This window comes from Gallus gallus, chromosome 2 (assembly GCF_016699485.2).
Source record: "Gallus gallus isolate bGalGal1 chromosome 2, bGalGal1.mat.broiler.GRCg7b, whole genome shotgun sequence".
NCBI lineage: Eukaryota > Metazoa > Chordata > Aves > Galliformes > Phasianidae > Gallus > Gallus gallus.
The window spans coordinates 937,936-950,101 of NC_052533.1; the positions used below are offsets into that span (position 1 = coordinate 937,936).

General features: G+C 49.1%; 2 protein-coding genes across 6 annotated transcripts in view; both read left to right on the top strand.

Annotated features, from left to right (window-relative positions):
* Positions 1-12,166, top strand: part of GIMAP7L5 (GTPase IMAP family member 7-like 5) — a 598,436-nt gene that overhangs the window by 530,804 nt on the left and 55,466 nt on the right. The gene's annotated exons all lie outside the window — the stretch shown is intronic.
* SCAP (SREBF chaperone) overlaps positions 1-12,166 on the top strand; it is a 50,578-nt gene that overhangs the window by 17,398 nt on the left and 21,014 nt on the right. For all 5 annotated transcript variants that reach the window (XM_025147369.3, XM_025147372.3, XM_025147373.3 and 2 more), the window contains 5 exons: positions 4,000-4,129; positions 5,167-5,324; positions 8,994-9,214; positions 10,870-10,975; positions 11,914-12,086. In XM_025147369.3, coding sequence (XP_025003137.1) covers positions 4,000-4,129; positions 5,167-5,324; positions 8,994-9,214; positions 10,870-10,975; positions 11,914-12,086 — 788 coding nt within the window. The remainder of the gene's footprint in view (positions 1-3,999; positions 4,130-5,166; positions 5,325-8,993; positions 9,215-10,869; positions 10,976-11,913; positions 12,087-12,166) is intronic.

Consider the following 12,166-nt stretch of genomic DNA (forward strand, 5'->3'; position numbering starts at 1 on the left):
AAAGAAACAGACTGTTCTGGTGCTATTATTGTGGTATTAATAAATATATACCCCCCCCTGCACCCCTTCCCTTGTTGGGGGCATCCATTCATGCTGTGGCTGGCTCAAGAGGAGGAAGCTTTTGGTGGATGCTTACCCAAGGGTGAGTCTTTTTCCTGAGCCCTGCTGCAAAACAGCAGCATGGGCAACATAGGCTGCCCAGCTCCTGTTGTGGCAGGCTGTTAGAGCAGAGCTGTGCCCACATGCTGGTTGGTGGGTGCCTGTACTGCAGCACTGGCTGTAAGCACAAGGCTGAAATGCTGCCGTGCTCCTTTAACAGTGATGGGCATTAGCATCAGGGCTCACTGACCTAATGGGAGATGAAGAGGATTATGTATTACTTGGCACTGTGGCTCTGCTTGTCTGAGCAGCCTGGGTGCACACAGAGGAGGCTGGAGGAGCCTATCAGTGTGACCTGCACAAAGCTAGGGAGGGGACAGAGAAAATCTGCATCACATGAGAAAGAGGCAGTCTGAGTGACCTGCTGCATTGGATGCTGCCCTCCCCTTCCTTCCTTGCTGCAGGGGTGTGTTAAAAGCATGCATTGAAAGGAGCACACAGATCTCTTACAGCACCAATCCTATTCCATAGACCTCATTTAAACAACTGAGTTGCAGGAAAGGGCTGAGCTTGATTCAGATTGCACTGAGCTTAGGCCTGAAGGGGGTGGTGGCATATGGGAGCTGTGGTTGTGTTGGCTGTCCTGGATGAATAGGAAGTTCCTAACATGAGAAAAACAACAAACCAAGAAGAAATTCACCTTTGTTCATTTAAAAATAGCCCTTCAGGAGCTGTGAGTTGCCATGCCCAGTGTTCTGGGAGGTGGCTTGCCCTTCAGGATGGGAGTGGTTGGCTTCTTTCCCTGTACAGATTTTATAAAACAACGTTTGCAGCAGAAAAATAAACCATCTGCTGGATTCCCAACAAAGCTCCATACAAGCTGCAGCCAAGCAATCTGTGATGAGTTGCATTTCCTTTGGTGTCACTTCATGGCCTCAGCACAGAGGGGGCATGGCAGAATCCAGAACTGCTTGCTGTGATGACATGCTCACTGCTGGTGAGACCTCAGTGTTGATGACCAGGTGGTTGTTTTCCAGACTGCTGTGGTAATTTGGGTTGTTAAGCCATTTCCTAGCTGTTCTCCTGTCTCCTTGCTGCTTCCACAACTCTGCCAGCAGCTCTTGTAAGTGCTCCCCAATCCCCAAGGTGTAACGTTGCTATTAAGGACCTGATTGAGGGAACTTCACCTGGAGGCATCCTTTGGCCTTGTGCTGCACAGCCCTGCACAGGGACAGCAGCTGTGGGTTCCTTGGGGATCTCCCACCCCTCGCCATGGTGCTGGGCACCGTGCCCTGGGGGTCCCTGCTGGGGGGGGGGGTTGCAGGGGGACCCTCGGGTGCCACCAGCTCAGCCACACTGCCATTCTGTGCACGGTGTGTTCCTACCCACGTTGTGATTGTGCCAGGCTGGGGAGAGCCATCCATATGGTGTCTGCTGTTCAGAGACACGTTGACAGGTTGGGAAGATTGATGCGAACCTTGGAAAGTTCAATGGAGACAAAAAAAAAAGCAAGTGCAGAGTCCTGCACTGAACAGAATAAGCCCCTGGAACTGTGCAGACTGGGAGCTGGTGGGCTGGAAAGCAGCTTTGCAGCCAAGGATGAGTCAGGCAGTGTGGCCCTGCAGCTGAACCCCAACACCGGCATCCTGGGCTGTGCTATCAGGAGTGCAGCCAGCAGGGCTAGGGGGGCAGTCCTCCCCTTGTTTGGCCTTGTGAAATCACAGCTGCTGTCCTGCAGCTGGGCTGGGGCTCAGAAATATTGCTGTGCTGGGACGGATCCAGCGGCGCTCTCAGCAAGGAGGGCATCAAGGGGTGGGGGTAGGGGGGGGGCTGAGGAACCAAAGGGCTTCATTCCAAGTAGAAGCAGGGGTGATGTCACTGCTGCCCATAGCAGTGGGTAAGAGACATGTGAGATGGATTTAAGGGAAAATCTGTTAATTGAGAGAGTGATCAGTTATCAGAATAGATGCCCAGAGAGGCTGTGGGACCTCTGTCCTTGGAGATATACACACCCTGGTGGCGTGGCCCTGAGCAAAATGCTCTTGCTGGGCTTGGTTTCAGCAGGAGGCTGCAGCAGAGCCCTCAGATCTCTGATCTATGTGGGTCCTGCAGTGCATGAGGTCCTTACTCGCAGCAGGGCTGAGCTTGGGGTCAGGCTTAGTGCCCACCTGCTTGGCATCTGAGCATCTCCAATGATGGAGAATCCACGGGAGGGTTCTTCCCAAGGTCAGGCATCCTCCCAAGGAGCTCATTGTGCCCGTTGTAATTGTTTTCATCTTTATACAAAATAGTTTTCACCACCTTCTGGGTACCACCAGGCTCTGCTTGGTTCTGTTATCTGATAGCACCAGCAGGACCCGTCACCTCGGTCACCTCTTGAGCTCATTCAGCTTTGTATATCTCATATTCTCTGTTCTAACTGCTATCTGTCTTAGTCTGGCTCAGACATGCAGTGGTTGCTCTGTGTATCTCTGCAGCCTTTGCTTTCAGCTGTGACAAACAGCTGTCTTTTAAAAGGGCCAAAACTGATTGCTGCTTGGGAAAGGAAAAGAGGCTGTGCTGCATCTCCAGACCGGGGCTTTTGTTGAGCATTTTCACCTCTGATGCATTATCACATCATTTTATTTCATTTTCTCCTCTTTTCCGTTGCACAATGGAATGATAATAATTAGATGCTGTGTTTTTGTCAGACTAATAAAATAGCAAATCTGACAAGCTTTGCTTTTGATTCCATTACTCTTTTTCAGCTTTTGTTGTTCAGTCTGAAGCCTTATCTTTAGCTGCTGCTTATCCGCTCCATGGCCTTTGATGATGCAAGCTAATCCCTAACAGAGCCAGCAGAGTACTGCGTGGAAACAATTCCAAGGCCTTTATATTTACGCTGACAGCACTGCCTGAAAAGCTTGGCTGTACTAAAAGACGTGCCAGGAGTTTGAGGCCTGATAGGTTGACATGCATCTCACACAAAAGGGCAGAAGCAGCAGCGTCAGAAAGCCCTGGAAGCTCTGAGCTCTGCTTTGTGCACCACTGCAGTGGTCGGACAATACCTGGCGAGCAGCAGTCTTGCTTTTTCCATCAGTTCCATTCTCATATAGTTTTAATGACTTTAGAGACTCTCCGGAGCTAAATTCAGGTTTTATCAGAATGGTGGAAAAACTAAAGGTAATAACTCTCTGAAACCTCAGTGTTTCAACTTTCGAATAGTTTTAGGTATTTATTGTGCTATAGTGACCTGAGGATTGCAGTGGCAAAGGAGAAAGAAGATAAATGCTGCCTAGCTGTGCTGTTAGCTGATTGCTGCTAGGTCAGGAAAGGAGCCATCTAGGTACAATAAATGATCTCATTTTTCACCCACAGGGTGGTGACACACTGGCACAGGTTGCCCAAGGAGGCTGTGGGTGCCCCATCCCTGCAGGCATTCAAGGCCAGGCTGGATGTGGCTCTGGGCAGCCTGGGCTGCTGGTTGGCGACCCTGCACATAGCAGCGGGTTGGAGCTGGATGGTCATTGTTGTCCTTTGCAACCCAGGTCATCCTATGGTTCTGTGATTTGATATGATGATTTTGTGCAGGCTGTGGAATAGCAGCGACATGGCTGTTCCAGCACTACCAACTTTCCCTTTTTTCTCCCAGGATTCTTGCCTGTCCCTTTCCAAGGGAGAAAACCTCTCGTGTGTGTTGGAGAAATGTGTAAAACTGTTCCCATGAGAGCTGAAGCACTGTTATATTGTGGCTGTGCCTTCCCTCCTGCAGAGCTGGGTGTAACCTGGAGTGGGCTCCTGTTACTCTGCCCATTCATTCTTTGAGCTCTTCTGGGATACTGTTTAAAAGCCTGGCTTAAAAAAAACCAACCAACCAACCAACCCCAATGACAATGTTTCTCACTTCTGTCTTAACCACAGCTACCCGCTGCTTAAGCTGCCCTTACCTGGAACAGGACCTGTGGAGTTCAGCACCCCAGTGAAGGATTACTTTCCACCCTCCCCAGATGTGGTCTCACAGCAGGGAGATCTCAGCGAGCGCCCTGACTGGGTATGTCTGCATGGGGAGCTCTGTGGGGCAGCAGCAAGACAGCCCTGCTGTGCTGGGGGTGGCTGCCCTGGCTGCAAACCTGTGGTCAGCCATGGACAACATGCTGTTGGTTGGTGTTGCTTTGTGTGGTTGCTGAGGTTAGGCTGTGGTTTTATCTGATTTTAGTCTTAGTCTAGAAAAGTAAGAGTTGTTCTTACTCCGGGCTGCCCAGAGAGGCTGTGGATGCCCCGTCCATCCCTGGAGGTGTTGAAGGCCAGGTTGGATGGGGCCCTGGGCAGGCTGGGCTGGTATGAAATGGGGAGGTTGGTGGCCCTGTGTGTGGTGGGGGGTTGGAGCTCCATGATCCTTGAGGTCCCTTCCAACCCAAGCCATTCCATGGTTCTAAAAGAGAAAAAAAGGATGCTAGGCATTTGGAAGAGTTGAAGGCTCTGAAGTGCTATGTGAGGGCCTGTTCTGCAAGGTTGACATGGATAGCTTTGTCCTTGGGCAATTTAATGATGGGTTCTGGGCTAACAAGCCCCAGTTTCCTAATGCCATAGGAAGGCATGCAACCTAAGCAGCAGCCAGTTGGGTGGTACAAACCGCACAGGTAAACTAGACTTAGATCCTGATGTTCAGGGTGAGGAACGAACATTTCTTTGGCATGAACAAGGTGCAACCCTGCTGCTTTCCAACAGGGCTGATAACCTGATCCAGTGCATCAGGAAGCAGTTCTGAAATGATGCTTTGCAACCCGTGTTGCTCTTTTTCATTCCAAACTCTCTGTAAAGGGGAAGTTGCCTGTTGGCTTAATATTTCTCTCTCTACTCTCTCCATGCATGTTCTTATTGTGATTGATATCATTTACCTTCTTCTACCCTTCCTGGTGCAACAGAGAGCTTTTTCTTTATGCAACTAACTCAAGTTGATGCTAGGTTACTACTGCTGTGTTTCACCTCTACTTTGGGAGAGTCTGGCAAACCCCTTCCTGAAAGCTTGCCAGGCTGTGATCTTCCAGCTCACCATGTGCTCCCATTCTCCCTCTGGTTTCCCCGCAGTATGTTGGTGCTCCCGTGGCCTACATCCAGCAGATCTTTGTGAAAGCCACCGTCTCCCCATGGCAGAAGAACTTCCTTGCTGTTGATGTCTTTCGTTCGCCGCTGTCCCGCGTCTTCCAGCTGGTGGAGGAGATTCGGAACCATGCCCTGAGAGACAGGTAACCACTGTTTGGTAAGGCTGGTGTGAAAGGCAGAACTGCACACAGCCATCCTCTCAATTATGGCCTTTTCAGTCTGATCATCAGCTTTGAATTTGTTTGATTCTCAAAACTGCTGCTGCTGAGGGATGTCACAGCAGTCCTGCATGTGCAGCACTTTGGCGTTTGTGCTAGAGAGCTTACCTATCTTTCAGCCTGTGTTAATTATCAGGAACCCTCCAATTAGAGACTTAGGCTAAGAGGTCAGGAGTGGTCGTCCAAGGTTACCCCTTCTGTGGCAGTTAGCAGTGCCATATAATCCTTTCCATAAGCGTGCAAGATTTGTATTAAAGCAAGTTCACTTGACACCACTGTGGCTATTGTGAAACTCTTCTACAATTTCATCTGATCAGGATCTTTCTCCTGGCTTTCCACTTTATCTGTGTTTAGGGCTGGTTTATACCTGTTTGTTTTTCTCTTGACACAGCACTTGCGCAAAAATAGCTCTGCTCTGCTTCCAGATATTTACGGGGAAAACTCGTTCTCCCCAGCCCAAATCCTTGATTGTTAAACTAGACATAGGAAACTCGTGGCTCACACTGGGAAGATGGCTCTGGTTTCAGTTGGTTGCTCTTCTCCACACATTCTTCCCAGTGTTTCTTCCCTGAACATGGGGGATGAGGACTGCATGCACACAGCATTCTCAGTGATGTCTCATTTGTTCCTTGTTTTTCCTGGAAGTACCTTTTCTGAATGCAGTGAGGTTGCAGGTCCTGGGTGGTCACATCAGCATTGCATGTTGGTCAGGTGGTTGGTTGGTGTCTCCATGTCCATCATTCTTTCTCTCATTTCTAGCTGATGAGCTGGAAACACAGCAGAAACGCATTTTGGTCTCCAAGTGCATGGGGATTTTGTACTGTCAGTAGAAATGAGATTAAATGTAACCCAGCCCTTGCATCGTCCACTTCAGATATTCTGGTGCCCTCTGTGTTAGCAGTGCATCTTTAGAGCGACCACTGGGATTAGTTTGGCATATTCTTACTTGGTAAACCAACAATAAACCAAGAATGTAAGTTCTTTGCTATGAGAGTGGGAAGGTGCTGGAACAGCTGCCCAGAGAGGCTGTGGATGCCCCCTCCATCCCTGGAGGTGTTGAAGGCCAGGTTGGATGGGGCCCTGGGCAGCCTGGGCTGGTCTGAAATGGGGAGGTTGGTGGGCCTGCCTGTGGTGTGGGGTTGGAGCTCCATGATCCTTGAGGTCCCTTCCAACCCAAGCCATTCTGTGATTCTGTAATACATTTCATACATGTTAATTTGCCTCTTTTTGTCTCTTTTTCTTGTAAAATGCTTTCCTCTGAGTTACAAGTCCTTATTTACTGTCAAGTTCTTGGCTGGGTTTGCTTTCTAAGGACAGAGAGGCTTCCTGACTTTTCCTTCTAAGTTCAATGAGAATAGAGATGGTGAGAGCAGGCAGTGTGGTGAGGTTGGAGTCTTTGATCATCTCCTGGCTTTCTTCATTCTTTGTCCTCTAATTCACATGGCTGGGGAACATGTACTTTGTTCATTACATACTTCCCTGGCAGCATTCTCCATTGCTTCCTTTCTGAGCATTCCCTTTACCACTCTACCTGATGGTTTGTCCTTTTTTAAGAACCAATCCATGTGAGATAGCTGTCTGCTTTCTCTCTGATAATATTTAGAAATGCCACTCATGCTGTTAAATATAGAGCTCTTTGCTTCTGGCTCACAAAGCCTTGGCGTTCTTTCTGTTTCCAGTTCATCTCTTCCTCTATCATATGTATAATTTTAGATAGCAATCTTTGTGTAGTTGTCAGTTAGAAGTCAGAAACAACTTCCTCCTGCTGTGTGCGTGGTCTGCTCGTTATCTCCCCTTCGTGTGCTGCCCTTGATGAGCCGTGAGGCACTATGGGGGCAGAACCAGCCTTACACAAAAGGCAGGGCAATAGCTTAGGCATTCGAACCTTGGGATGAGGGCTCCCATTTGGTGGCAGGCTGGGGATTGCCAGGAGCTTTGAGATAAATCCTGAAATGACCTCGGAACCCATTGTCCATTTCCTTCTCATCAGCTGTTTTTATCAGTATCAAAGTTAAGCACAGGTCATTTTCTTGCTACGAAAAAAAAGCATTCTTTGATACTAAGGTGGGACAGAAGCAGCAGCAGATTGCTGACAAGTGGATAGGAAACACAAAGTGATTCTATTTTCATTATTTTTGGTATTGATCTCTGCACCTACAGTGCTGGGCACATGGGCCATATGCATTCACTTCATAAATGAGAACTCTCATGGCTTGTCTGCAGTGTGAACTGTTGTCACTGTTGTGTTTTGGAGTTAATTAAAGCCTAAATATAAAACAACAGTCTTTCTACTTCGTCTGAATCATAGGATGGCCTGGGTTGCAAAGGAGCACAATGCTCACCCAGCTCCAACCCCCTGCTATGTGCAGGGTCGCCAACCAGCAGCCCAGGCTGCCCAGAGCCACATCCAGCCTGGCCTTGAATGCCTGCAGGGATGGGGCACCCACAGCCTCCTTGGGCAACCTGTGCCAGTGCAAAAGGCATCTCTGCATCAGTTCTTTTGGATTCTCTCTTGGGAAGCTTCTGTTCTTACAAGCACAGTATTGTCTGGTGTATTTTCTGGTGTGTTATTTTGACAGCTGTGGCTTTTCGTGCCCTGTAGTGATGGGGCATAGATTCTGGAGGGGTTGTTTGCAAAGTTATAACTCAATCATTGTTGGTTGGGTTCCATGTTTTCTCCTTGTGGTCATTGTGTAAAAAGCCCTCAAGGGAAGGCATTACAAAACAGGACTCTGGCTGATTTGTCTTCTAGAGCAGTTTTCTCTGTTATCCTTGGGCTGGAGCCAGGGGACGTTGTTCTCCAGAGCCTTAAATTGGCCTTCATTAAATATCCTCTTCTGTGCAAACACCACTGATTGCCCATATCGTGTTGAGGGAGGTGTTCTCTTCTGGATCAGCAGCTCTGGCTTGTCTGGCCAAACGTTGTGCTGATAGGTTGTAACTGAGCCCTCCCCGTCAGGTGCTGTTGGAAGCCCAAGCTGAGTCTCTGCTGAATTACTGCTCGATAAGGGTTATGTAACTGTGTCACAACCCCAAGTTCCACGTCACACCTGATTTTGGTGTTACAGCTCCATTCATATCTGAACCTGTAGGGCATTTTCTATTCCATGCAGTACAGTGTAATGCCAAAAACATTTTGCACAACTGCAGGTATTGAATCCTTTGTGTGTTTTAGAGCAGTCTCTATACCTTCCCCACCTCAGGCAGGCTAGTAAGTGTTCCTGTGTAGTACCCCATTCGACATATGTGCAAAGAACTGGAGGAAGTTAAGGTCTTTTAAGAGGAATTTCAGGGAGCCAGTTTCTCTGTGGACTGAAGGGTAGTACCTTAAACATGGAACTGAAAGCTGTGGCATCTTGAATGGGTGAGCAGAGAAAGCTGTGAGGCCAGAGAGTATGCAGAGAAATGATAATGAGGTTCTGGAGATTGCATCCCTGTCACAGTGAGGTCCTGGTCCGTGGCCCAGGGCTGTTGATCCTTGGCTATTAAGACAAGGCAATGCAGGTCCTTGGGTTATTCATCTCAGAGGTTTTGCCTTTTGTTTGTGAGAGCTGCACCATACACAGCAGTGTTTGATCTTTGTTTGCATTTCAGCTCTGGTGTCAAAAGCCTGGAGGAGGTTTGCCTTCAGGTAACAGACCTTCTTCCTGGCCTCAAGAAGCTGCGAAATCTGCTCCCCGAACACGGCTGTCTGTTGCTGTCTCCAGGGAACTTCTGGCAGAATGATCGAGAGCGATTCAACGCTGACCCAGATATCATCAAAACCATCCACCAGCACGAACCAAAGGCTCTGCAGACGTCAGCTACTCTCAAAGGTAAGAGGCTGAAGTGCCAAAGAAGCTATGTGAGATGCCTGCAGCTTGCACTGCTGTTTTGTCCTCGCTGTCTCCACTATCTAGATGGCTGCTGGTACCAAATTGGGTGGCATTTTGTTTCTCAACATCCAGAATGAAGCCACCAAGTATTTCATCGTTTGCTTTATACCCATGTTTGAAGTCCATTCTATACTTGTGGAAAGCGAATAACTCCACTCAACGATCCTCCTTTCTATAGGTGTAAAAATAACAGAGAAGTTGTTTGAGTTTTTATTCCTGTTACTCTACATGTGCACAATGCTTTTTCTCTCGTGCTATTGTCTGTTACATTCAGTGCCTGTCTCCTTGTGACAGATAAGCCAGCATTCATCCTGCTCCCTTTGTGCTTTCACTGATAGGTGGGCACATATGAACCTAAAGAGGTTCAGCATAGCAAAGTGCAAGGTGTTGCACTTGGGTTGCAGTAATCCCAGATATGCCTACAGACTGGGAGAAGAGCTCCCTGAGGGCAGCCCGGCTGAGAAGGACCTGGGGGTCCTGGTGGATGAAACACTGACCGTGAGCAGCAGTGTGTGCACACAGCCCAGAAAGCCAATGGTATCCCGGCCTCCATCAGCAGAAGGGTGGCCAGCAGGGACAGGGAGGGGATTGTCCCTCTCTGCTCTGCCCTTATGGGGCCCCATCTGCAGTACTGCATCCAGGGGTGGGGCCCCCAATACAGGAAAGGCAGGGAGCTGTTGGAGAGGGTCCAGAGGAGGACACAGAGATGCTTAGAGGGCTGCAGCACCTCCCCTACAAAGACAGGCTGAGGGAGCTGGGCTTGTTCAGCATGGAGAAGAGAAGGCTGCGGGGTGACCTCATTGCAGCCTTCCAGTATTTAAAGGGAGATTATAAGCAGGAGGGAAATCAGCTTTTTGTGTGGATAGATAGTGACAGGACAAGGGGGAATGCCTTTAAACTAAAGGAGGGAAGGTTTAGATCAGATGTCAGGAGAAGTTTTTCACTGAGAGGGTGGTGAGGTGCTGGAACAGCTGCCCAGAGAGGCTGTGGATGCCCCGTCCATCCCTGGAGGTGCTCAAGGCCAGGTTGGATGGGGCCCTGGACAATCTAATCTAGTCCTTGATCTAGTGGCTGGCAGCCCTGCCTGCAGCAGGGGGTTGGAACTTGGTGATCCTTGAGGTCCCTTCCCAAGCCAGTCTGATTCTATGATAGCTGCCTGCATGTATCTCTGTGTGCTGTTGTAGGGTCATGAGCTCATTGGGATCGGAGTGATGAGGAGGGGCAGCTCACAACACTGGAGCACTGCTGGGGATGGATGCAGGCTCTTCAGGAAGGACAGGCTGGGAGATGAGGGGAGCTCTGCTTTGTGTGGAGGAGCATCTGGAGAACACGGAGCCTTGCTTAGGAAGAGGTGACAAGCTATCTGAGATGTCTCATGGGTTAGCATTAGAGGGCAGACCACTGTCTCCATCGTTTGTTTCCCTGCATCAGGTATTTATACACATCAACAGTATGTCAGCAAAGCACTGAGAAGTGTTTCCTATCAGAATACTATATCTAACTCAGCATTTTTCACTACAAACGTTCTCACATCCCATCTCTTTTGCCTGTTCTCCTGTTATCTAACATTCATCACCCACACTGTGTTTTTGCAGATCTGTTGTTTGGACTCCCTGGGAAATACAGTGGGGTGAACCTGTACAACAGGAAGCGAGTGGTGTCGTACACTGTCACACTGGGTCTCCAACGATATGACTCCAGGTAGGGAGCTCTGGCTGTGCTGTCTTAATGTTAGGAGACGTGTACTCATTGCTTGGAAAGCTTGCTGCTTTTTTTTTCCCTATTCTGATTATTGCTGTGCTTTTGCTTAGTCTCCATTTCCTTACGTTTTGGAGTATTTTGGGGTCCTCTGGAGGTGCTGTACAAAAACAGGGTGCTCTTCTGGGGAGAAAGGAAATACTGTCAGCACTAGGATTCCTTCTAAAAAACAGTAGGTATAATAACCAAAGCTGGCACTGGGAGTTCCTCTGATGATGGCTTCATCTGCACACGGAGCTGTCAGTTGTAGCAGCCAAGGCCCAGTAGGTCTGCTTTGACCCAGTTCCTGGTGCACAGAGCTGGAGTGCTTTGCTTTCCAGTAAGCACTAATTCAGCTGGTACCGACTGTGAAACCCCTGTGGCAGTGTTGGCAAAGCTGGTTTGGCTTGAGCAAGTCTGAGGATGAAACAATCTGCTCAGTGCTGCATAGAATTCCCCAAGGAATGCCTGGGACACAACTGGCAGCACAGCAGCCAAACCTGTGCCCATCCAAGAGCCCTTCAGCCTCAAGGACTGTCACGTAGGAATTGTAATTACTTAAAATGTAGGGGATGTTTGAGCCTGCAGGATGTTCTGCTCCCCAGGGCCAAGGTTTTTGATGACGAGCCCATGCTTTAAATAGTTTTGCTGAATCTTCACAGTTATCTTTGAAGCTTTACAGAAAACAAGGTGTGGGAGATAGCCACAGTGCAGATGTGCAGAATGTAGTTTGGGCCCCGGAGGAGCAGAGTTAGCAGTCAGACCTAGAGAGAGCTGTGTTTTGTGAATCTCTACCAATCTGTGGAGCTTCTTGCTATTTGAACTCATCGAGCTCCTGCTCGGGATTGCTTGCTGGCTGTTTGGTGCAGTGTCAGTGACAGCCTGCTCACTTCTCCCCCCAGGTTCCTCAGCAGCCTCCGTTCTCGCCTCAAGCTGCTGCATCCCAGTCCGAACTGCACGCTGCGGGAGGACAGCATCGTTCACGTGCACTTCAAGGAGGAGATTGGCATTGCTGAGCTCATACCCCTCGTCACCACCTACATTATACTCTTCGCTTACATCTACTTCTCCACACGTAGGTTTGTGGGGTGGAGAGCCTGGAGGGGAGAGCAAGCTAGTAAGCCACCTGTATAGCCTCCAGCTGAGCACTGAAGG